This window comes from Lissotriton vulgaris, chromosome 5 (assembly GCF_964263255.1).
Source record: "Lissotriton vulgaris chromosome 5, aLisVul1.2, whole genome shotgun sequence".
Lineage (NCBI taxonomy): Eukaryota > Metazoa > Chordata > Amphibia > Caudata > Salamandridae > Lissotriton > Lissotriton vulgaris.
Genome location: NC_141693.1, coordinates 1,813,961,023 through 1,813,987,646, shown reverse-complemented (window position 1 = coordinate 1,813,987,646; position 26,624 = coordinate 1,813,961,023). Strand labels below are relative to the sequence as shown.

Genomic DNA, 26,624 nt, shown 5'->3' with positions numbered 1-26,624 from the left:
TTGGAATTACTTAATAGGTGTGTTGTAAGTGGTATTGGTATGTCCATTGTTTTGAAAATGTTAGTTTCTATTTTTGAGTGTGTGTATCAAAGGGTATATTAGGGTGAGAGGAGGTCTGCCACTCTATCACAAGGATGATGTCATCAGTGATGTCATCAGTCATGTCATTTGAGATGTCATCAGTGATGTCATGAGTGATGTCACTGACCATGTCATGAGTGATGTAATATGTGACGTCATCAGCAGTGCATTGCGGGCGCACGAGTTATAGTTAGCTGAACTAACTACAACGGGGGAATTTCAATGGTTTTGCATGAGTGAAATGTCCAACTAATTATAACGCCCCTGAAACCTATGGTTTTTTTTGTGAATTTCTAAGGTTTTTTAAATGCTAATTCCTAACGATAACGCGCCTGAAACCTATGGTTTTTTTCAGTGAATTTCAATGGTTTTTTAAATGCTGATTTGTAACTATAACGTGCCTGAAACCTATGGTTTTTTCAGTTAATTTCTAAGGTGTTTTAAATGCTAGTTTCTAACTATGCATACAGAGGTAGGACATGCGAAGAAAGAAGAAAAAACACACAGAAAGAAGAAAAAGAAATGCAGAAAGAAGCAACAGAAGTCCTCAAAGACGAAGAAAAGTGCAGGAAGAAGGAAGACGTGCAGAAAGAACAAACAGAGGAGCAGAAAGAGGCCTTGTTGCAAAATCATCCTGTACCCTCAACTTTTTCAGATGGGTACTGGTGGTAAATGACTCTGACTAACCATTCCTAGCGCCAGTGCTGTGCTAAAAGACACTTAGAATACAGTTAAAACACCTACATACACTAGGGAACACTTTGCGTTGAGGTACCCCTGTAATTAGCATGACCTCCTGTGTAAGCCCCTAGTATATAATAGGGCAGGGGGATTAAAACTACCTCTTAAAACGCGCCACAGTGCGCGTGGTGAAGGTAGGGGGCTGAGCTGAAGTGTGCAAACACGCCGTGTGGACGTTTTAATTTGGTGGATAAATTCCCCTTGAATCCTGAGTGTCCTTTGGGTACAACTAGCCCACCAGGTATCTCCAGTTAGCGCCACAGAGCTGCGTTGCAGAGACGTGTAAAAATGGGCACGGCCTGGACCACCTCTCTGCAACGCAGCACAGTGGCGCTTACTGGAAGCACCTGGTGGACTAGTTGGTCCCCATGGGCCCTCAGGATTAAAGGGGCTGCGGGGAGGCTGTGAGCCCCCCGTAAATATTTTCTGAAAGCCTTAGGGGTGGTGGTCCCCAGGGCTCGGGGGGGCCTTTAAGCCCCCCACCCACGTATTTTCAAAGCCTGGGGAGGGCGGTCCCCGGCGCTGGGGGGGCTGTGATCCCCCCGCACATATTTTCTTAAAGCCCCAGGGGGTGTCGGTCCCCGGAGCTCGGGGGGGCCTTTGACCCCCCCCCCACCCACGTAGTTTTGAAGCCCCGGGGGGTGGCGGTCCCTGGAGCTGGGGGCTGTGATCCCCGCACATATTTTAGAAAAGCCCCAGGGGGTGGCTATCCCCGGGTCTGTGTTGCCCCTCTGCCCACCCCCCATTACAATAACACTCCTCGCCCTTCCTCCCGTTGTCCATGCCTTCTCCTCCCCATCAGTCCCTGTTGTCTGTGCCTTCTACCCCCGTACGTCCTCCTTTTGTCCATGCCTTCTCGCTCCCCGCCCATCTGTTGTCTGTGCCTTCTGCCTTCCACCCACCCTCCCTTCCGTTGTTGTGATGCCAGCCATTTGCAATGCAACATGTAGCAACTCTTATGCACGGGTTAGAAGAGTGTGAGAATAGACAGGGTCATGCATGTGGATACCCAAAATCTTTGAGGTGCTCTGGGTCATATTTGTTTTCTCTACAAATCCTTTCAGATCAAAGGTTTTATAAACTGTCTGGTGGAATACAATGTATATGTCCAAATTTGTCCTTGCTGAAAAATCTATATTGGCAGTAGTGTATGCCCCATTTCTGGGTTACAGAGGTCAATAGGGATATTTAGTTGCACTTCATTTTTTAGAACACCACAATGCAGACCCGAAAGCGCTTCAAGCAGTTGGTTTGTTGAGATTAGGACAGAGCGTACCAAGGGGAGATCATGAAGTGAGAGTCATTCACTATAATCCAACATTTTTCATTAGCCTAATGGCACATAGTCAATGTGGCCTGAATAAGGAAGATGGGCTGTACCTGTTTCTGCATTTGATTATTAAGGTGATGTGATCCTTAATTGGGCTATTTTGAATTGAAATCTTTATTAATGGATCATTTGAGAATTTGTTAGTTGTTTTGTGTATATTTATGCTCTAATATTCATATCCCACCCTTTCTGGCATCACACCATAACTACACAGCACCTGCCTCAGAGATTCGAGGAGAAAAAAAATCAAAGTTTTGCTTTCAGGAGCTACATATAAGATGGGGATGGGCAAAGAGCACCTAACGTGCCATCAGGCCTGCTCACATTCGGTACTGGGATCGCTTGACTTGAAATATATTCATTTCCTTTAAGAAAATAACCACCAGGGCAGAGTTCCCCTGGTTTCACGAAATTTCTATCTTAATATGTCGTTAAGTGTTCTCGCTATAATTAGGGAGACCAGGCATCCTGCATTTGATGGACAGCGCCAGTTTTTCACTATCTGTCCAAGCTCTAACGTCAGCAAATTTAGCGCATGTCCCAGTTTTCAGAGGGGGGGGGGAGGTCGACTGTACACAGAGGGGGGCAGGTCTTCATGTTGTCTTGTGGACAGTTAGGGGTAGATTTATAAAAGGTCCACACAACGCGGCGCAGCCCCCCGCGAGGATGCGCTGCACTGTGCAACAGGGAGGCGGCAGGAGAGCACCATATTTTTAAAGATATCTCTTTTCCCCTTTCCTTTGCGCCGTCGCTGATTCCAGCTGCTGTGCGCCATGCACATACCTTAGTGGCGCAGCGCTAGGGTGTGTGCATCAGTTCAGCATAGGTTGTGTACAGAAAGGGTACCCTTCCTGTACAAAATACTATGCTAGGCACAATGCAAAGCTTTTCCCACTTTGCATACGTGCTGCAGAGTGCAGCACGCATGCAAAGTCGGAAAAGGAAGGAGAAATGAAAGCATTTCTCCTTCCTTGCGCCTAGTTGAAAAGGGCGCAGTTTTCTCACGCTAAACCCAATTTACTGATTTTAATAAATCAGGTTTAGCGTGAAAAATCTTGGGTGGTTGAATGGGAACGCCCATGCACCACCCTTGGTATGCCCCCATGGCGCAAAGTCGTGCAAAGCAGCGCAATAAATGCGCTGCTTCGCATTATTTTTATGTTATTTCTGGGAAGTTCATTAGGAAAAAAAGATTTTGCGCCGTTTTTTGTCACATTTGTGATGCAAACACGGCGCAAAATCATAGTCAATCTCCCCCTTAGTAAGCAACCCCGAGATACCCCTCGGACGATACAAAAGTGTAGTCCTACCTCGGTTTTGTGCAATGTCCCGATGTTTGGTTGTTAGAATCTGATCATCCTGTAATCTAATATGATATAATTTGATACCAAAATGAGGGATGCTTTACTGTTATTGAAAGCTGGCGACCTTGAATATCAAAGAATGCGAGATTTGGCATCGCTTGTAAAAAATATTCCTCGAATGGGACACAGTTGTTGTGAACAACAAATTATCGAGCTTGTAATGTGAAGACTAAACTTTGAATAAAAGCAGATGCCCTGTGTTTTCCCAGCACGAGGGATGATGACAAGGTTTGCTTTGTGGGATTTTTTTTAATGAAACTATGAATACATATTTTGGTATTTTAAATGAAATCTACACACCGTATGGATTAATTGGAGACTACAACTGAGTAATGCGACTCAGCCTAATATATATGACTTTATTTGAATGACTGGGTGAGCCACAGATATTTTGTGTTTGTATTCATATCCCAGGTCTGTGCAAAAATGGATACAGCAAATTAGTTCAGAGTTACATGACTCTACAAAGAAACTGATTTATTGGGCAATTATACAGTAACAAATCACTGAGGTGACTTGCAGGAGTCTTAAAAGATACACTTGGTGATAATGTGTCCACAATAAATCATTAATTTATGATACAACAAGGTAGAACTTTTAAGGAAACTTATTTTACTTAAACCTGACCGGTGTTTCCTCTGGCACGGATGGGTCGTCCCCCGGAAACATGGGCTCCAGTTCTTCCAGCTGGTGGGAGACAGAAAGTTGCAGAAGCTGGTCAGGGAGCCCTCAGTGCAGTGTGATCCTCGGCATGCGCACCCCCTAAAGCCCAGCTTAGGACAGACTGTGAACCAGAGAGAGGCAAATCGAGGCCCTGGTTTGTGAATGTACCACCTACCAGAATTCACAGGTTTGGTAGAATTATGCCTGTGCTTCCCCTCTGATGATTGGCACTAAGGGAAGCGCGGGGTATTATAATTTCACTATACCCTGCCAGCCCTTCCAGTCTGTGCTCTTTCAGGTGCCAGCAGCATGGCATGCCCCAAATATTTCCCATTACCATGCCTGTTACTCTTACCTGTGGCAATCTCTTCCAGGATGTTAATGTCACCCCTTTTGAATTCATGAAGCCATGCCAGGTTTGTGCCAGTCTCCCATGGTTTTATTGGCACACCTTTGTGATTTTATCCCATCAAGCCAGTTCCTCCAGTAAGTACCAGTCCGCCAGACTTTGAAAGTAACACCCTTGCGATTTTACTCTACCATGTCAGTTGCTATTATCTGTGCCAATCTACCAAGGGTGGTTTATTGGAGGACACAGGGTCTAGCTGGCATTTCCCTTTTCTGTTACCTACCATGGCAGATTCAATATCACCACCACCATGGATGGTGTATGAGGTGGCAAAGGCTGGCAGTCATTTTACTCTATCCTATCAGAGCCCTCTACCTGTACAATTCACCCAACCATAGTATATGATGAGATACAGCCCTCTGATGACAGAAGTCTTTGATTTAATGTTTCCCTGACATTTCTCTGGGTCCTTAGTTTAATGAAGATCAGTGGGTTCAAACCCTACAATGTAAATTCTGCCTAGCTGTAACTTTCATACAAGCATGCTATATGCAGAGAACCCAAGCTGGGAAAGGTAAAGGCCAGAAGACAGATGTTATGATATGAACATGTGACTTCACTCTATCCCGTCTGACCCCACAATCTAGACCATTCGCCCATCTAGGGTACATGTTGACATACCAGTCTTCAATGGCGAGAATCTGTGATGTCACTCTGCCCTGACAGGTTCCCCTGTCTGTGCTCTTCTCCAATAAATGCCACATTGGGCGGATTAGGCTCCTAACAGCGTGCTAACACCATGTCCTGCCAATTCCCCTTGACTACTGATTCCAACAGTAGTTGCTACCAGCCACTTACTTAAGGGTCACTAGTGGTGTACACGTACCAGCAGCTTGCTCCAGCCCATGGACGTGCGCAGGAACGCGCTTCTCTCCTCCCTTATGTACGCCAGGCTGCCCTCGTGGATCTCTGATCGAGCCTCCAGCATTGATGTCCTGGACTCGAAGACCAAAGTGTGCATCTGAAGAACAAAAATGCAAGAGTTGGAAGGGTGGATCATGGCAAGTTAGGCACAATAACCAGGTTCCCATCTTCCTTGACAGCATCATGCTCTTCCCCTCTCCTGCATAATCATCTTCATCATCATGTTCCTTGTTCTGCTCAACTCCCGTATCCCATCTACTCTCCATCAGGTTAGAAGAACTGGGTATAGGCTTCACCATCTGTCATCAGATGTGGCTGACATCGCACCAGATCTACTGCCCTTTCAGAACATCAGACTTTTTGGGAAACTTCAACTTTTTCTAGAGACTAGTCTGCTTTTGGGATATTTAGCAACACCACCTCGGCTATTGCTCCTCTCCTGCAAGGTCCAGAGCCTAATTGATGCTACCAGTGGAGTACTGCTTAGATTGGCATCTCTCCATGGCTTTGACAAATCACCCTGTCCTTGCTACCTTTGAGCACCGCTCTCTACAGGATAAAAGGAGGGTTTTCCTGTCCTCCAAGTCTTCTGGACCCGATAGACCAGATCCGTTATTGTTAACTAGCATTACAATGACTGCAGGAGCATTACATGTCTGTGGCTGCAGCGTCATCACAGCATCGTTTGGTCGTCACACTTAGTGATGCAAGCCAACATTCCAAAAGACATAGCTGGAGCTGCTAACCTTGGCCAATCACTCTCCCTTCCTTCTCCCTGACCCTCAAGACTCCCAGGGTAGTATCTTGGTCTTCATTGTCGACAGCTGTCCACAGTACTTGGCACTTCTGCAAATACTTTATGACCAGGGATAATGACTTCTAAGTTTCAGTGAAGTAGAGCTTTATCACACTGAGCCACTCCACTAGTAGGCGATAATAGACTACTTTTTGCTACCGCTCTTCCCCGCAGCACGGACACCTTTGCTACAGTGTTTTCCCCTGTGAAGTTTCAAGAGATTATGAATCTGATTCTCACCCTTTGGCCTTTTTCAAGGTCTGCTTTGTCTCCAGGAGGGATGGTGGCATCTGAAAAACAAATACAAAAATATCTACATAGCCGTGAACAATAGACTTAAAATGGACCCGTAGGTGATAGTACCAAACTTCTGCCAGGTGGCTACATAACATAAATGACTATAGAGTGGTAGTCCATTAAAACAAAGGTGTCCGGAGTCGTTCATGTTGGCTGGATCCATGCCAGCTCAGGGTAACTGTAGGCCATGCAATATTTTGGTCTAAAAGGGACTATTGTAAATTTATAGTCATGTGTAGCAGTGACTGGCATAGATATTATAATGCACTTGTAATTCTGAGGACAGGACATCGGCCATGTTCGTGATGGAGAATCTCGCCTGCCAGACTCTAAATAAGTCCCTCAGTTTATTACATTTGTTAAAATTCAAATTAATCTGATGTGCTCTCACAGATGGGAAACAGCAGATTTTTCTTTCCAGATTCAAAGTGAAGTAAGGCATGGTTGTGACGTTTCACCTTTGTTTGGATCTTGCTTAAAACACCCTGCAGAGGCTTTGTGATGAAATGCGATCATCTCAGGGATGAGTCACAGTAAACTTGAACATAAAAAATGGTAAAAAAGGATAATAGTCTGCTTCTTCCCCATCCCAACCCTGAAACACTGTGACCCACGTTTTTAAACTGGAAATAAAATGTTGGTTCCTGGGGAGGCTATGAAGTCACTAAATAAAAAGCCCCAAGTTAGTCTGGGGGTTGATGTAAACATAATTTCCCAATGTATTATTGAATAGCACAAATGAAAATCTGAAATACTTCAGTCTCTGGATATCAAGAATCCTTCCAGGTTAGGTCTTGTTGTCCTTGGTGCTAGCAGAGATGCTGCCAAGTGCCATTAGAGTGGGGGTTCATCCCTCTACTGTTGTGAGGGATGGCTAACATGATAAACATCATTCCTTTGCGAGTGCTGATGTAGATTATCAGTTTTTGCCACTTATAATTGATAGGATTTACATTTTACAGCTAGATAAACACAGTCCCCCCACGTCTGCTCAGCCTCTTCACCATGATAATGAGTGCGGGTTTTATACTCAATGGGACAGGAGTCCAGCAAGACAATGCCTCATTCTCAAGGAGGGGGCTGAGCCTGGGAGACATGTTGTGCCCTGTACTAGGCTTCATTGGTTCCCAATAAAGGTTTTGGGGGAAGATGTCCCTGAATCTCTTAAGGTGGACTCTTTTCTGCCAAGAAGATTGAATACTGCTTCAGAGGACGCCACTCCCACTGGTCCCATTGATACAAAGGTGGAGTCAGCTTTGAACAGAGTTCATTCTGCTTCAGTGATCGTAAAGCGTTCTCAGACCGTACCTGCGCTAACCTCCCAATCAACTCGATGATCCATCTGAAAGCTCTCACCGTTGGACAAACGAGGGCCGTTTGACCAGCCGTCCACGGGATTGGTGGGCCTGAATCACCCAAGTGCGTGGCACACCCAGTAGAGGAGCCCCGATCTCCATGAATACCCTTGGGCCAGCTTCAATTGAAAGGGCTGGTCCCGTAACTGGAGATGACTCGGTCGAGTTGCAAAACGCAGTGCTGAAGTTGGCAAAGGCATTGCAATATTTTAGAAGTCCGTCCATCCCTATTTCCTATAAAAAAACAATCCTGTTAACGTTTTCCTCTATATTGTGACCCGTTGTGCATTTTAGACTGTGATGGGTCTGAATCGGGTCCAGCTCCTTCCTCTTCATGTGCCCAGTTGGCTGTGGTTAGGGTTTTTAGAGGGTCCTGTGAAGGTGTATGTGTGTGGGGGGAGGGGGGGGTCTTCTATAGAGGATTATACTTGTTTGGTATTTGGATTTTGAATGATCTAAAGTCTGGCCTGTGGTCCCTTCTGGGATCTTCCCTTGGTTCGAAGTTTAGGTGTGGCTCCCGTTGAACCTTTGGAAGAAGCATTGCTGAAGTTTCTGAAGCGTAAACCTTCTTTGGTTGTAATTACTCTTGCGAGACAATTTGGTGAAACTGAGGCTCTTCTTTGCAAGCAACCATTTTTAAGATCCATGCCAGAATGAGAAGTGTTGAGGCTGGCGTCTTCCTTTAAAGAAAAGACTCTGTCCAGGTTCTATTTAGCTCAGGATTCTGTGCTTTTTACTCTGGAACGTAGTAATTCTAGCCCAGGCGGACACCATCTCACTCTCTTGACATTGGGAGAGCAGTAAAAATGTATATTTCTTGTACAGTATCTTTCACAAAGACCAAAAGCCTCATTTACTATATTTTGAAGCATGGCAGCATAGAAAGCCTTCCTGCTAGTCTGTCATGCGTCAAAATATAAGGGCAGGGAATGCAGAGTATCTACAAGATATGGCGCATTCCTGTCCCTCTCCTCTGCGCTGGTGCAAGGGTGCCTGCATTGTGGGAAAGGTACAACTTCCTGCACAAAAACAATTATAGATGGCATTTTCCTCTTTCTATGCATGTAGCACACACAGAAAGAGGAAAAACAAGGAGAAATAAATGTATTTCTCCTCGTTGTGCCTCCCATGCCTCCACTAGGGAGGTGTAGGATTCTGACGCATTCCCAGCTTTAGAAAACGTTGGAAATCTGGGAATGTGTCAGGTTCCATGGATGTTTCGTGGGAACACCCACAGCAACACCCATGGAATGCCCCTGTCACGCAGATGATACGTGAAAGGGGCCCATATTTACAAGGCCATGAAATGCCATGCAAGGTGAGTTTATGTGCTCTAGTAAATATGGGCAAACCCATTGCGTTGCTGGTGCGTCAAAAAAGTGATGCACTGACGACACAATGGGCTTATAAATGAGGCCCCACGTCTTTATGTTTTTCATCTAGTCTGTTGTTGCTATTCTGTTGCTATTGCCACTGTTCATCCTACCCTGTTGCTAGTCTGTTCCTGTTCCCTATTCTCTTTAACCCCTTCAGCGCGGCGCGAATTTTCGCGCTGTGCTGAAGGTTCTAATGAGCCTATCGGCTCATGATGGAACGGTGCCGTCATGAGCACAGCTCAACCGATGCTCATGACGGAACCGTTCCGTCATGAGCATGGACGGGGTTAAGGGTGATCAGCAAGCAGTGTGGCTGGTTTGTGGGCAGAATGTAAATGATCTCCCTGCCTTATATTTGCAAGGCAGCCACATGTAACTCACCTTATACCTTTAGTTCACTTCATTATTTGAATGTTTCTGAAGCTCCAGTGGAGAAAGCAGTATTAACTCTGGAAACATCTCTTAACTCATGTTTAGTAGCTTGTTTTGTTGGAGGTTTGTTTCTATTCTTTGGACCCAGTCCGTTCCATTAAAGACGGTCATGTTGATTCACAAGTCTATTTTAATAATGATGTGCGAAGGAGTGCACCAATCAGATGCTTGTTTCGTCTTCATTTCTAATGACTGTGATGATGATGAGTGGACATGGGTTGAGGCCCGGATTACCCACTGGCAATCTTCTTGACACTGCATTCTACTTTCCCTCAGCACAGTCCTGCCCATCACTCTCCCTCCTGAAGGTGGCGTGTGCCCTATGCGTAGTACCTCTGGGGCTTTTGGAGGAAGTGAGGTAGACCTCCAAGGCAGGGGCGGCTCCTCCATTTGAGCAGAGGAGTGTCACCCCACTAACTAAAATGCCCAAAAAAGCTCCACAGATGAAAAATAAAATGGTAATTAAGTTAATTTATTACCATTATATTTTCCATCCACCTGTCCCGAACCGTGAGTCAGGATGGGGCGGGCCTGCTGAGTCACAATAGCAGGGAGGATTGTGGGCTGCCTGGGCTGTTCAAAGCGAGCTTGTCCCGTTGGCCAGCCGTCTTGCAATGGCCAGCCAGACATGCGCACTTTGACACCTCTAACCTAGCTATCTTAGTCCAGGCCTCCAGCGCCCGTGGGAGCACTGAGAAAGGCTGCTCCCTCCAATCCTGGCGCGGCTCTCATGCTGGTTAACACCTTGAGAGCAACGCCAGGATTGGTTAGGGGAGTTGTTGAGGATCCTGCGCTGGAGGCAGAGCGAGAAGAAGAAATTGGACTGGAGCGAGGAATATGTTTGTCAGGTAAGTGCCTATTTATTTCTTTATTTATTAAATGTGTACAGTCACCCACCCACCACTAACCCTGGGCAAAGCACTACGCTACGCTCGCATAGTTTGCGAAGTTTGCGCTACTTCGCACTACGCGAATTGCACGTAGCACAGTGCAAACATGCAGAGCGTAGTGCAGCGGTCATTTTTTCCTTGCTTGCAGCCCTCACGTCAAGTTGGCGACAGCGAGCAAGCAAAATGATATCCCGGCGAGACTTTTTCCTCGTTCGCGATCAGCAACATCAAGTTGCCGATCGCGAGCGCGGAAAATAAACCTCCCGGCGAGATTCTCAACGCGGGGAGGTCAGGTTTCTCATTGCAAGTGGTCGCGTATGCTCGCAACCGCTCTTGATGAGAAACTACCGGTCCACGTTGAAAAAGCTGCCGCTCGAGTACAAATCTACTCGAGCTGCAGAAAAACGACTGCTTGCACTGTGCAAGATGCAGTTTGCACTGATTGCACAGTGCGGACAAGCATCCGGCTCTGTGTAATCAGTGCAAACAGCATTTTGCACAGTGCACTATGCAGTTCGCGTAGCTTCGATTAGCTCGCATAGTGCGAAGTGCACTTCGCGTAGCTACACGTTGCGCTACTTAGCAAACTACGCCCAGGGTTATCCACCACCCATTTGCCCGCTCCACCACTATCTAATGCTGCCAGCTACGACTGCCCAAGGGTTTTTATGGATAGCTAAGGGGGTGGGCCTTGGGTCTGGCCTTACGCTTTGTTTTTAAGTTTTGCTTGATAGACTTCTGTCCCTTGTAGGGTACGATTCTCATTTCTAAGGACTGAGATGGGGAATAAGTAGGGTGTGGTGTAATGAAAACTGCTGGTAAATAATCCAGGCATCACTTGTGGAGTTTTCGCAGGGATTTAAAATCAGTAAACGCATGCAAACACATGTTCACTAGTGCTGGCCTTCTAAGGTTCATATTTCATCATAAAGTTGCAGCTGCCCAGCAAATTAGGGAGAGCTGTTAGGAGCAAACACTGTCGATGCTTTGGAAGGACTGTGATGATGTAACAAATCCGACTGCTAATGTGTAAGTCACAGTGAAGCTTGTGTTGTGCTTATTTGCTGTTATTGACACCTGTTCTGAATGCCACCTTGGCACGGAATGGTGAAACTGACTGAGATACATACATGCTTAGCACGCTGGCATGCACCGCATGTGTTTATCTGCATTTTAAGCTCAGTGCGAGGGTGCGGCATGGACATGTAGCAATCAGAGAAAGGGGGATAGTCTGTCTGTCTGAGGTGGGTGGCAATGCTAATTGGCTAATTGCCTACTTGCTGATAAGCTGTTAATTGCCCTTTGGCCCATTATGCTCATTATGCACACGTATTGCCCAAGGGCAGTCAGGCCTTAACAGCTGTAGGTTTCGCTTGTGCCCCACTATGCGCCTTCGCATTTGGTTAAGGCCCTTAACCGCAGGCGTTAACTGTTGTTCGCGCTGTGAGTGAGCACAGCGAAAACACACAAAGCGCGGCTTCAAGGTTTACAAACAAATTGCACCTGTTGCTTGGTCCTACCTGAGTCTGACGGTTCACTTCGGGTCACCTGCAGGAAAAAAACATGGAAAGAACTTAGAATAGTGCCAAGTAGTGTTTGTTGCTGTTCTCTTCCCTCCAGCAATTGTAAGTATACAACTTACCGGCTCCTTGCAGTGTGGCCGAGGGCGGACAGGGAGTACTCTCTGCAACCAAAACACAAGTTTAAAAGTAACTAGGAGATTCCTTAAAGTACTGTCACTGAAAACGACCTTTAGTAAGACTACTTTTGACACTGGTGAGGGCCTAGTGCAACAGCCTAGAGCAACATCAGGGACAGTCAAGCTGCTTTCGGCAGGTAAAAGCAGCAGCATCACTATCCAGGCACTAACCATAATTACTATTTTTTGGGGGGAGTTTCATATAGCGTGACCTCGACCCGCCGGTATCAAAGCGCTTTACATGAGCACTCGTTGCGTTACAAAGGACACATTCATTTTATAAGGCACTGGGAGATTGCGTGATTTGCCCAGAATCACAGGATGTGGAGCGTCCCTGCCGAGACTCGGACTCGGTTCCCCCAATTTCAAGGTCCAACGCCCTAGCCGTTAGGCCACAACCTCTCTCTTTCAACTTTGGCACCTCTACTAGACAAGCAGCCCTACGAAGATGAGGGGGTGATACAATAGTTAATTCCAGATTTGTAAAGCGCAAACGTATCACCCCTAAGGGTATCCAGGCGCTGAGGCTGTCTGGGAAATGAAGCGAGCTATTGCCCAGAGTCACATGACGCAGAGCTGAGCTGCCGCCGGGGATCGTACCGTGAACCCTGTGCTCTGGAGACACCTGCACTGGCAGCTGCGCCACATCTCTCTCCTACCAGGAGGACAGCGAGGCCGTATGCCACAAGCCCTCGCCATTATAAATAGTTTTGTGATATAGGCATATAGCTGTGAAAAGACATCTTCCTAGACAGGGAATTAGTGGTGTGTAATATGCAAGGTGACATGTGGCGCTTTAAAAAAAATCAAAGATAAACACACGCACAAATCTCTCCCTCCTTTACTTGATCTTCCATTTCCCCCAAAGAACGTTTTAACAGCGCAGCCTGCAGTACAGCGCGACACAAAATGAAAAGGGGGGGCCATCGGCCCCCCCGCCCGCATGGCGGTGCGGCGGCCGCCCCTCTCCTCATGCCTCCCGGTGGAGGGGCGTGACCTCTCGACGTCCAGTGATGACGCGGGGGTGTGCGCCTCACTACTGATTGGCCGGCACCCGACCATGACCCGGAAGGCGATGGTAGACTTCCGGGTCAGGGGGGCGGGCTGCTGAGGGGCAGGTGGAGGGGGTGGGTAGCCCCCTCCCCGCGCCCCCCGGAATAAAGGCAGGGGGAGCGCTCAGGTGGCCCTTGTTGCCCGGACGCTCCCCCACACTGGTCGTGCCCCGCGCTCGGGGCTGCGTCGATCGCCGGAATGTCGAGCTGCGGCGTACGGAGGACGAACAGGCTTGTTTTTCTTCTTGCCCCTGCAGGACACGGAGTGGAGAACGAGTCGGGACTGGTTGCCTGCGGAGTCCGGTCGCATCGCGGGAAAGAATAGAACGACGATAGCGGTCGGCGTCGTAAGGGGCTGGTGTGCGCTCGCGTACCGGCTTTCATCCGGATGCCGAGGGACAAGAAGGTAGTGGGAAGGCGCTGGGTAGGGGGGGCAAGCAGTGGGTGCCTGGTCCGATCGTGTTTTTTAATTCATGCTTAGCCCAGAGAGTTGCACAGAAAGTATCAAGGCTGCTGAGGGTTTCTGGGAGCAGTTTTTGGTGGATATATCACTAGATTGACCTATTTACATCGCAGCTGTGCTGTTCTTGTGATTTTATAAACAAGGTGTTCGGTATCCAAAGGGCCTACACTAGCATAGCACCTTCGGGTTGCTTCTTGGCGCTTTGTGTCCTAGCATGACAAATTGTGCAAAGGACCTGTTGCTTCGTATTTTCACTCTATTAAAGCATATTATTAACGTGTCTTTCATTTTAGGTGACTCAAGTACGGGGGTTTTTGCAGTTGCTGGTGCGCTGGTTCTGGACGTAGGACGGACGCAAGGTGGTCTCCGGTCTCCGTTGCGGGTAAGGGGAGTGCGGGGGGCTTGCATTTCATTGCTTCTGATGGCCGCCAGGTGAGTTTACGTTAGAGTTCACTCACCCCTGACAATCGGGCAAGCTGGTGTGTTGCGGTCATAGTAGCGTGGTGCTTACAGTCCCTTGTACATCCTCCATCTTAGACCAGGTACAGTGCACACGTGCACTTGAGTGCGTAAATTAGGAGTGTAGCTACAGTTTGTGGCAATATGCCAGGGGCAAGGGGTGGAAAGAGGTCACCAATGGAGGTGATGATGCAGGCCATGAGGCGTAGAATGACCGCCATGGATAAGAAGTTGGGGAAGGTGGATGAGCTGGGGGAAAGGATGGACCGCATTAATGAAAGGCTGGATGGCCCGTCGGGGCCACAGGGTAGGCCCAAGCGTCACATTACCCCCCCTTTACCAAGGGGGGATTTCGCTACCTCGCCTAAGAGGGGCAAGGCCAAGAAACCTAGGAACAGTGCATCCGCCCCCACGCCCCCGTCAGGTCCTTCTGCCCCCGCGTCGGTATTGCCTCCACAGGCCCCGGCCGTGCCACCGGTAACCCCTCTTGTGTTACCTGCCCAGGGTGCCCCCCTGGTTCCTGCGTCGGTGGTACCGGTGCCAGCTCCTGTTGCACCTCCCCGCCTGTGGTACCAGTACCAGCCCCAATGGCTCCACCATCGTCCCCGCTAACTAGCCCACCAGTGCCTCTGGGTGTACCCGCGGGACGTTGTGCCTGCTGTAGTGCCGGTTTCAGGTGCCGCAGTCCCCCCTGAGGTGTCAGTCCAGTTAGCAGCAGTGTTGCCGTGGTTGCATAAGGGGGGTGTGTTGCCCGCGACATCAGATCATTCCGCGGAGGCGGCAAAATTATTGGAAAAGATTAGAGCAGCGACTGCTGCGGATAGTGCTGTAGGGCCCTCTTTTTCTCCCCTTACAGGTTCTAATGCCACCCAGCTGAACGGAAACGAAGTTGTACCAGCCCAAGTGTCCGGAAATGGTAAGGAGGTGGCTTTGCTTCTCTTGGGTGACGGTTCAATGCCATCCGGGAGAGAGGATTTAGCGCAACATGTTTCCCAGACTGTAAAAGAGATGATTTGGGCAGGAAAGTATGTATATATTTTCTCCCTGTTGCTGGATAATAGGGAGATGGAGCATGCTAAAGCATTGAAAGAATGGATGCATCCTAGTGAATGGAGGGCGCAATGTTCTAGATTCAGGGTAGAGGAAACTTTGCTTAATTGGTTCAGGGCCTTTTCAGTCTTTATGGCCGTCACGGCCGAACGCCCTCCTAATGTACAGGCAGCAATGGCTTGCTACCAGAGCAGGATAGCGGGGTGGAGTGAACAGTACCCTGGGGATGCATGGAAAGAGTACGATGTGAATTTTAGGAAAATCCAAGGAATTTGATTCATCATTGACATGGGACAAGGTTGACTCAATGTCTTGGCATAAACAGTTCTCAGGAAATACATCCACAACCCAGTCCACCAGTACTGTTAAGGTGTTCTCTACCAGACCCCAGCAGCCCTTTCGCTCAGCGCAGGGGAATGACTTCCCGGGAAAGAGTAGGGGGGTGGGGGGGGACACAGGAGGGGAGTGTGCTGGGACTTCAATAAGCGGACTTGCTCGAGACCGGCTGGCACGTGTAGATTTAGACACCCGGAGACAACTCGCAGGTCCAAAAATGGTAATCAAGGTCAGAGAGGGAGAAGGAAACCAGAGTAGAGTAGACAGCTTAGTGGGTCACACTCCTATATAGGCCTAGCGATGATACCATGGTCGAACAGATACCAGGACCACACAGCGGCTACCCTACTTCAGGAGGGGTTCTCCCAAAGTTTTAGGATCCCGGCTGGGGGGTACACGGGCAGTGCTCATTGTAAAAACCAGTTGTCAGTGAAACATAATCCTGCAGTAGTGGCTGCCAAGATTAAGAAAGAACTGTCTCTGGGCAGAATAGTTGGCCCTTTCCAGGATGTGCCTGTCCCTAACTTTGTGTGCTCACCGCTGGGCGTAGTACCCAAGAAGGAGAAGGGCGAGTTCAGATTGATTCATAACCTTTCAGCACCGAGAGGAGGCTCATTGAATGATGCAATTGATGATGGTATATGCAGTGTTAGGTACTCTTCATTTGACCAGGCGGTGGAACTGCTGCGGGGACTAGGGCCAGGGGCACTGATGGCAAAGTCAGACATTGAATCTGCTTTTCGTCTCCTCCCAGTCCATCCTTTGGATCACCACCTCCTGGGTTTCACTTTTGAGGGCAAATTTTACATGGACAAATGCATGCCAATGGGTTGTTCGATATCACGTGCATACTTTGAGACTTTTAGCTCCTTCCTAAAATGGGTCATGAGGCAGGCGACAGGCCATCAGCAGGTCATGCATTACCTTGATGATTTCCTTTTCCTTGGGGCGGCGGGCACTCGAGAGTGTGCCTGGGCATTGCAGGAATTTTGCGTGCTCATGCGGGCTTTCGGGGTCCCGCTGGTGCCAGGGAAGACAGTTGGCCCGTCCACGTGTTTGGAATTCCTTGGCATCGAAATAGACTCAGTGGAAGGGTGTTTCAGGTTGCCCAGGGACAAAGTTTCTAGGTTTAGGGCAGCACTTCAGCAATGCTTACTCAAAGACAAGGTCTCCTTACAACAACTGCAGGAGGTGGTGGGGCAACTGAACTTCGAATTGCGGGTCATCCCAATGGCGCGCCCTTTCTCACGCTCCATTGCCCAAGCCATGAAAGGACTACGGGAGAAACACCACCGCACTAGGCTGTCATGTGAGGTTCGCCAGGATATGCGGATATGGTCGGCATTCCTGGAGACCTTCAATGGCAGGGTAGTGTGGTTCGGCCCCCCCACCACATCAGCAGAGTTGGGTTTGTGGACAGACGCTGTTGGTAGTGTGGGCTTTGGCGCCATCCTGGGGACCAAATGGGTCGCACAGAGGTGGCCCGAGGAATGGAGGTCCTGGGGTTTGACCACCAACATCGGCTTCCTGGAATTGTTCACCGATATGGGTAGCGCTGATGGTCTGGCCAGAACACCTATGTAATCAATCAGTGGTGTTCTGGTCTGACAACATGAGTGTGGTGGAATGCATAAACCAGCAGGCTGTACGCTGTCCATTCATACTGCGCCTGGTGAAGGAGATTGTGCTGCAGTGCTTAAGGTGGACGTGGTTTTCAGAGCCAAACATGTGCCAGGCGTACTCAATAATGCAGCTGATGCCCTTTCTCGCTCTAAAATGCAGGTATTCAGGGAACAGCTTCCTGCAGCAGACCCCTGGCCAGCGCATTTCCCGGCAGCACTCTGGCGGATTGGTGCCCCAGATTACAGGACCTCGTGGTAGCTAGCCTAGCCCCCAGGACCAAGACAGCATACGAAGGGGCGTTCTTGTCTTACCGTACATTCTTGGGGCACGATTGGGAGGTTAGGTGGGCGCAGGTGGACAGCTTTGCGACCTACCTGGAACAAATGCGCTCAGTGGCGACTGCGAGCAGACATAGGGCGGCTATTCCCTACTTTGCGCAGGCCAAGGGCGTGAGGGACCCCACTAACACTTTTCTAGTACGCAAAACCTTGAGGGGTTGGCGCCGCATGCAGGGACAGTCTGTAGATACAAGAAAACCAATAGGGCTAGTGCGATTGGCAGCCCTATTGTCAGCACTTCATGAGGTCTGTAGCTCAACATGGGAAGTACTGTTGTTCAAAGCCGCGTTCGCATTGGCGTTCTACGGGGCTTTGAGAATAGGCGAGTTGGTAGCAGCTTCTAAAGGAGACAAGCAGGGCGGCCTTCACTTTGCCTGCGTGAAGATAAGGGAGGATACAATGTGGGTAACAATTCAAAGATCTAAAACTGATCAGGATGCACGGGGGGCTACCATAGTGCTCCACCGGGCTCGGACCAATCCTTGCTGCCCGGTATCGCACGTAGAGGTCTTTAGCAGGCAGCGGGAAGGGACGGCGGGGGTTGCACTATTGTGTCACGCCGATGGGACACCATTGACCAGGTATCAGTTTAGGAGAGTCTTTGAGTCGACGGTCAAAAAAGCAGGCTTTGACCCCAAGGAATTTGGTACCCACTCCTTTAGAATTGGGGCAGCAACTGAAGCTGGGCAGGGCAACACAAAACAAACCATGTGACTTGACATTTAGACCTCTGGTCTGGTCGGCTGTCTACACTTGATTGTGACTAGAGCTGTATTCATTTTAGTTGGAAATTTAGCAGTATTAGTTGAAATCTTTTAAAGTACACAACAGAACACTCCACAATAATATAACACCAAGCAACGCAGTGCAATAAAACCATAACAGGGCACAGCACAACAATACACTTGAAAAAATACACTAACCAACAATCACAGTGCAATGTAACAAAAACCCAATGCAATAATGCAAAAAAACTAAAAACTGCAGCACAAAAAACAAATCAAAAGGCGACAACACATCACCACGTTAGCAAAATGCAACCCAACAAATAAGCACAAATGTCGTAGTTACATATTTCCATCTTTGCAAATCTGCTTTCATAATACAGTGGCGAAAAGAGGCTTCACTGATCCGTGCCTTACTTACGATACTCCCAATGACAAGCATCTGTCAACAAGCATTTACAATGCAATAGGTCTCGCCTTCGCAAAAGTTAGAGCTATTGGCATTGTAAATGACAAACTTTTTATTTATGTGTTGGTTTTGAAAACATATAATTAAATGGCATTGTCATTTACAATGCCAATAGCCTAATCTCTTGCAAATGTGAGACCTATTGCATTTGCAAAGCAATAGGTCTTGTATTTACGCAAGTTTGAGCGATTGACATTGCAAATAACAGTGCGTTTTATTTATGTTTCGAAAACCAAAACATAAATACAAGGTCTCTCACACTGCTGTCTCTCACACACTGCTGTCTCTCTTACACACACTGCTGTCTCTCTCACACTGCTGTCTCTCTCACACTGCTGTGTCTCTCACACTGCTGTCTCTCTCACACACACTACAGTTTCTTACACACTTCTGTCTTTCTTACACACAATGCTGTCTCTCACACTGCTGTATCTCATACACACTGCTGTCTCTCACACTGCAGGTGTGGGTTGTGGGATGTGGGCTTCCAGCTCATGTCTGGAGGGTGGGCCCTGCTGCGTTTCATGGCTATTGTTTTTTACATACTCCCCAGGGCATTAGTGGTAGCTTCAGAAGCTTTTGTGTTTGGGGGAGGGATGTTGGGGGTCAGATATCAGCCCAAAGCCCAGACCCCTCTTCATGACCTTAATACCGGCCTCTCATACAATCCACCAGTGTCAGCTTCTCACACTGTGCACTAATACCGGCCTCTTGTGCAAACCTAGTGTCAGCTTCTCACACTGTGCACCATGGGAGCCCTCATGTCAACCCAGTGTCGGCTTCTCACACTGTGCACCAATACTGTCCTCTTGTGCAAAAGTAAGGATTTTTACAGATTTGGCATAAACAAAACCCAACATTAACAATTGACGACCTGAGAGGTGAAAGTATTGGTAAGGGGAACGTACATCAGAAGATAAGCAATGCAGCAAATGAACACATGGCCACAGTGTGTGGGTGGGGAGGAAGTAAAGTAAGAGGGAGGACCGTGTGCGAGTGTGTAAGTCTTGGATGAGGTCTACAGTGCGTTTATAGATTTCTTTCTAAGCTCTTTAGTAACATTGTTACCGTTTTACTTAACCAAACAATAAACTTTGAATAACTGAATACAATTAAAATTGAAAAAGGGTGACACCTTTGCCGAAGAGAAAATGGTGGAAAATTGCATCAAAAAACACACTCGTGAGAATATCAGACCGCAAGAAAGAGGGTGATCCCCAAATCAGATTCCATCATACCAATCTCCTTTTATCACATCCCAAACTGAATAAGGAAAGCCTGACCTCTAATGACCCCTCCCAGTCATGCACAGATATCCAATCCCAAAACTGTGCCCACCTTAAAAACACAGAGCATCGTGGAGTGAGGCTGTGATACAAGTAGCTTGTGCGGTCGGTGTAATCTGCGTACATGCAAGATAGCTCTGCTGTTTAGAGAGCGCACGCGGTGCCCCAACACAGGTCTCCCATTGTGCCACCAAGACCCGTGCCGTCAGGTGGCAGGCTTTACTAAGGCTGTACAAAGCGTGAGCTCATAAGGTATGTACTGTAAGTGGTAGCTCTGCTGTCTGACATGCGAGGTGTGTATTACCTACCTATCAGATAGCTCTGCTCTCCCAGGCATCTAAAACCTATGTACTCTTCAAGGTAGCTCTGTTCTGAGGTTTGAAGCTTTCTGATTGATGGTCAAGAGAAGGATAGCTCTCCGAGTATGGAGACCCTAAAAGTGTGTCAGTCTGCAAGATAGCTCTGCTGTGAAGACTGCGTGATATGAGTCAGTGCCGCCCTGTGGGACGCTCGTGTTGTCTGGTTTGTGAACGCTATGGTGGCAGTTCTGATACCGCGTACCTCACTCACACTGTGTGATGTGTCACTCAGAGTGATAGCTCTGCTGTGAATGCGAATGTATGATTTATAAGAGGTAACATGATAATGCTGCCGGCCCGGACCTCGCGCTGTGTGAGGTTTTGTCAGAAGGCTAGCTCTGCTGTGTGATGTGTACACGTGGAAAATGTGTCTGCCTGAAGCACAGCTCTCCAGTCGGAGGTAGGTGACAATCCAGTGTCCAGGGCGGGGACGAGGTTGTGTGAGTTCATAATACCTCCCGGCCATGTGCCCTGCTGGGGCAGGTTGGGGGCTGGAAGAGCAGAAAGCAGAGTGAGAGGAGAAGGGGCCTCCCACCTGGGCACACACTGCCGAGGTACCTTGCGTACCCCTACGTGAGGGCTTGATGGCATGGTGGGGAGTGGAGGGAGGGATCCAGGCAAGGCTCGCTACCCGCCCCCCGCATACCCGGCCCCATAAAGAGATGCGGGGGGCTCCACGCAGTTCACAACTGGAGACTTCCCGACTGAACACAGGCAGTACATCTTACACTGTCAGCTTGCTCACACCTTGGCACTGCCTGCACGGAGTATGGGCTCTCTTCACTGCACGCACTGGATGGTATCTCTTGAACCCCAGGTCTGCGTGCAAGTTACTAGCAACCTTCCTCGGACGGGGGACTGAGTGTGCTCACGCGAAGGCATGCCAAGAGGAAGGGCAGTGTGGTCGTGCCCATGGTGGGGGAGGGGGATGAGGAGGAGGCTGTGCGGGCTGGGGGGAGAGGGGACAGGATGGAGGACAGCTTGGAAGAGGCAAAGAAGGGGAGGGAGAGATCGCGCAGGAGCTTGTCTTTATGGGGCTATGTGTTTGAAAACACATGGCCCCATAAAGATAAGAACCCTTTTGCGACGGGGGTAAGTCAAGTGAGCCCGTCCAAGTGGGACGGCTCAAAGAGAGAAAACTTTCGGTCACCAAGTGCTCTTTCCCAATGGCTGGCCACCGTTTAGCATAAACGGTGACGCCGGCCAATGGGAAAGAGGGGCTTAATGCCCGCTACTGAAAGCTCCCTTGAATCATTAAATCTCGCAAGCGAGACTGCGCATGCACAGCCTACGCAGACTCGACATAAAACTGTTTTATCAGGCCTGAGACTCCATTAACCCTCTCTTGGAAGGAGCAGATAAACTGAGGCACAGCAGCGGTATCTGATGGCCATTCAGTGCATGGCACCTGCTATCTGCCACACAGCCTAGAAATTTATTCTCGCCGGCGATTGGGGAACACACACTCTAGACCGTTAAGGTAGGTTTAAATTCAAGGTATGTGTAAAATAAAGGTGTCATTGAATGTTCTCTCTCTGCGGGGAATCACAATATGTTGGGACAAATGTGATTGCACGTTTGGAAAGTGTAAACTAACATTAGTTTGTGTTAGCAGGTCATAGGGTCACAAAAATGTTTTCATGAAAATGAATATCCCTCTCAGTCCATAAAACAAATACGCCATCTGCCCTGTTGCATGTCTCAGTATTGTTACGAAACGCGTCCATATCATGTATGACACTTTCAACAAGTCTTGGCATTTTTGTCAACTGGACATTGCATTCTGGGACTTATAGATCCGTTTTGCTTTTATCACTGATCAAAAAATGTAAGCATGAAAAGTGTTGTACCTAACACGTCAGGACCCACTGAAAGTGTGACACGTGACACTGAGACACTTTTCATGTATGCATCAGCAGCTGAGTTAATGTTCGTGTAGCAATCTGTCAGCGCTGATTGGGGACATGCATAGAAAGTGCGATACATTGTATGTGGAATAATGGTGGTACACCCTGTCAAGTGACCAAATCAGGTCGTCACAGACAGCCCTCACAGTCCGGAAAGACGTAAGAGACTTGTGCTCATGGGGGACAACAGGAAAACATCCTTCAACCTGCACAGCCACGTCTTCAATTTCATCAGAGGGGCTGCAAGTCCACTTGGGGAACCAGGGTCAACTCTGGGGAACAGTGGTTAACCAGACAAAGTACAGTAAACTGCACAGGGAAAGAGCAGCGAGTCCAGAGGATGGCTAACTGGACATCAGCACTTATTGGTAATCCATAGAGAACAATGCTAGCAGCTTTACATTGTGTCCAGCTTAGAAGAGTAAACAGTCAGTTTAGATGGCGGATACCTGTTTTTATCCTGCAGCAGGAGTGCTCACTCCATCCATCCCTATGCCTTTCCTTACATGGTCATGCATCATTTTCCATGGCCCTGAGGTCAGAGGTAGGCTCTATCTGCAATGGTTCCACTGGTGGGGAATGCGTTATTATTCCCTATGCTGCTATGATATGCTGCTATGGGCCTGAGGCGTGCACCTGTAATGTTTCAGCACATCATCAGGGTTAGACCACAAAATTATTAATCTGTAGATGGTTAACATGTCATGTGATCTAATTTGTGTGATATCAACATCAAGTCTGTGGTCATGTGACGTGGCTTCCTGTGATGCCTTGGCTAGGCTAAATATTTTTGGAACCTCAAAGTTCCTATCCCTTTGGATACAGTATACTGAAAAGTATGAAAATTGCTCTTTTGCATGGACAGATTTCCTATTGGGCTTCTATACTTCCCCCTCCTGGGGACCCTCCTGATGCCTAGGGTTGGATGGCAAGTGGTCCTTCCTCTCCTCCTTTTCTTCCTGATCATAAACAGGTCTCTATCACCTCAGCACTAAACGTATCCCTTGTCTTCCTTTTTCCCACTAGAGCTAGCTGTTTATACTGTCTATAGCCAATGATCAGTACCAATCAGAGCAAGGGCGCCATGACCTTTGTCCTACATGGATCGGATATAGATTTGCAGGCTCTCATATCTGTCTCGCAGGTTGGAGAAAACAAGCAACTGTATAAATGGAAAGTCTTACATTTAGATATACAACTCCAGGTGGGCCAGGGGGGCCAGGGGGGCCCGGGGGCCCTGGATATCCCATTAGAAGAGGCGAACCCTGAAATACAAAATGAAAACACTCGATTAGCTGATGCCTCATAAGATGCACAACTGCAACTGCATTTTAAGTTTTTGAATATGATTCAAGTTAATCAGCCAACAGAAGAAAAGAGGAACCTGACCATCAGCCAATAAAAGAAAATCAGTTCATGGCATATAGAGAAAAACATTAATTGGGTGCCTATTATTGGGTAATAAAAGGAAGCGACTGCTGTCATCTAGCAAATTAAAAAAGAGGGTATTTCTGACATCCAGCCAATAGAAAAAAAGCAGTTTACCACAATCCGTTAATACATTAGGGTGCCAATAACGATGTTGGGCGGACTTAAATCCGTCCAATACCGTCTCAGTCCTGGGACCGACCGTCTTCTGGTCAGTGGTACCGACCGACTTCCTTGAGCCCGTCGAAAGCCATCCGGAATGAGCGGCTGGTTTAGTTTCCAATCGCCAGCATTGTAACGGGGCGGTTGGAAAGTAAACAGAGCGTCCAATTGCGATGCAGCCCGGAAGGCTCCGACCATCGTGATCGGCCCTTATAAGTCTTTCCTGGTATTCAATCTGTGTCCTGGAGAGCACTCTGACTTCAGAGACAGCCACAATTGAATTTCCGCCCCTCCTGTTCATGACTAAGAGAGGACTACACTTCCAATAATATAACTGGAAATAACTGTCAACCCTGGCCTGGATGTACATATCACTACCACTGGCGGTGCAGCCAGAGAATTCCAGCATCTACCCCTGAAGAATCCCTCTCAGCTTAGGTAAAAGCTAAAAACCTTCCTGTTCAACTTGCCTGTCCCCCTCTTACTCCGCTTTGGTTCCCTCTGATGCTTTGGCTCGCGCCGGGACACTCTATTGAGTAGCCGTGCGCGACATAAATCCCTAAAAATGAAATAAATAAATAATGAAGACATCCCAACCCCGCACAGCTGCTTGTGTGACAGCCCAACCCCATCCACCCCCCCTCAATGGCATCACTCCTCAGAGCTGGACAGCTCTTCCTTCCAAACTGTATGCGGCTCCTTTCAGCTTCTAACCCTGGAAGTGCCCTGTCTGACTACAAGTGCAGCCCCCTCTGCCACCCGACAGACAGTTGCAAAACGTTTGTCTCTACAGCTAAGAGTTCCCAATGGCAGTGAGAGGATAGAGTGAGACTAGAGTGAGGAGCTTTATAGCTCAGGACTAAGTTCAGGATTTTGACCCTTACCTGAGCAGCAATGGCGCCATATAATTCCACATCCGGGTTGTCAACCTTAAGCCGTGAAAAAGAAAAACAAACAATTAGTGGAGGTAAGCAGCAGCCAATTCTATGTATGGACATAAATGGTAAAACTCTAAGAAAGGCAGTGACTTGCTACGCAGCTCTCCATTTAATAGTGAGAGGTAAGGCTGGTCATATCATTTGGGATACCAATACATTTGCCTGGGGCGGCAGGAGATAAAAGTGGCAAAATCATTTCGCCTAAGCAGGGCCACTGGTGTTATGTGATTTTGAGGGTGCAGCATTTTTCGCATATTTATGGATTTGCTGCATTTACCACATAATCCATCATATGCTGTATAACCTAAAGATTGTGAGAGAACATTTCTTTTCTTGCTCGTACAGATCAAAAGATAGTATGATTGTTGCTCTGCATAAGAAGGTCTTTCCCAAAGGTAAATTGGTCAACTTTCTGCTGCTTACTGCAGTATTTGGTGTGAACTGGCGCTAATAGGTTAAAGCAGACAACGGTAACGTACAAAAGTGACAAAAAATAATTTTGTAATAATATAAATATACCATATTATGCTGCATAATTTGCCTTTTCTTGTTATATAATTTAGTCAACACTGCTGCATAATTGGGTCCACCCCACTACATAATTCCAGTGGCTCCGTTTCTAAGGAAACCATTTAATCTAAACTTGATGGCTTTATTACTATGGGGTCTGTTGATCAAAGAGCACATAAAAAGAACAACACACAGTATATGTCTCAAGTCAAGTCAATTTTATTGTATAAAATTATTAAAAATTATTACAAAGTACATTTTGATCATCATAGAACATAAAACAAATGTGTAATGTTAACTATTAGAGACTGTTAGCCATATGAAAAATAAATATCATGTATTTCAATTTGGTGCTATGATTCCCTGTTCAGCTTGCTGTAAGAGGGATTGGGCTTTCATCATGTATTTAACCCCCCTGCAGGCCAACATAGGAGATGATCCATCTAGCCATCGTATTACAGCTTGTCTACATGTCCGAATGTTCAATTTATTAAAAATGTTCTTTAAAAGCCGTCTCCTCAAATCCTTAAGCACCGGGCAAACACATAGTAAATGAGTCAATGTTTCATTCTGATATCCACATAGACGACAATGAGGGTCAGTGTGACAATTTTTCCAGGAAGGTAACAAATCCTTTGAAAACTGTAAGCCTAGTCGATGTTTTATATATCTTTGTTTTAGGGAACTATTAAAGTGGCTTTCCAGGTAGGTCTGTGGCTTTATCCCGGAATATGAATTTATCACAGTCCACCCGTGTCGTCGTTTTGCGGTACTTTTTTTATCTTCCAGATAGGATTCCCATTTGACCGCGTTGTTTGCTATTTTGTCAAAAGTATGTCTATCTGGCCTCGTGTCCCAAATTTCTTGAATTCCTATACAGTTCAGGGATTGGGACAAGAAACCTCCCCAACTGTTCGGCACGTGCAATTTCTGCTGGGAATCAATTTCTTTCCAGCACAGGTTGTCCATTGAGCCGTCCTCTGACATTCGTATTTTATGACAGAGTTTCACAAAGGTTCCCATACTGCGAAACTTCTGATTCAGAAGGCCGAATTCTAGACGAACCTGCGCCGGCGCTGACGATTTTGGGAGGTTTAGGACTGCCTTGTATACCTTTGTTTGTAAGCTGTTTAACAGCCCTGCTTCTTTGCCACACCAGGTGGCCAATGCGTATGACAAGGTGGGTAGGGTTTGTGCTTTTATCACTTTCAACAGGTGTGTA

At 47.6% G+C, this 26,624-nt stretch overlaps 1 protein-coding gene across 1 annotated transcript in view; it reads right to left on the bottom strand.

Annotated features, from left to right (window-relative positions):
* The window catches only part of LOC147717283 (uncharacterized), a 261,309-nt gene that overhangs the window by 53,227 nt on the left and 181,458 nt on the right, over window positions 1-26,624 (bottom strand). The window contains exons 14-20 of the mRNA XM_086924227.1: window positions 24,839-24,883; window positions 23,549-23,629; window positions 12,241-12,282; window positions 12,119-12,146; window positions 6,489-6,538; window positions 5,415-5,549; window positions 4,144-4,203 (exon numbers count right to left, since the gene is read on the bottom strand). Coding sequence (XP_086780353.1) covers window positions 4,144-4,203; window positions 5,415-5,549; window positions 6,489-6,538; window positions 12,119-12,146; window positions 12,241-12,282; window positions 23,549-23,629; window positions 24,839-24,883 — 441 coding nt within the window. The remainder of the gene's footprint in view (window positions 1-4,143; window positions 4,204-5,414; window positions 5,550-6,488; window positions 6,539-12,118; window positions 12,147-12,240; window positions 12,283-23,548; window positions 23,630-24,838; window positions 24,884-26,624) is intronic.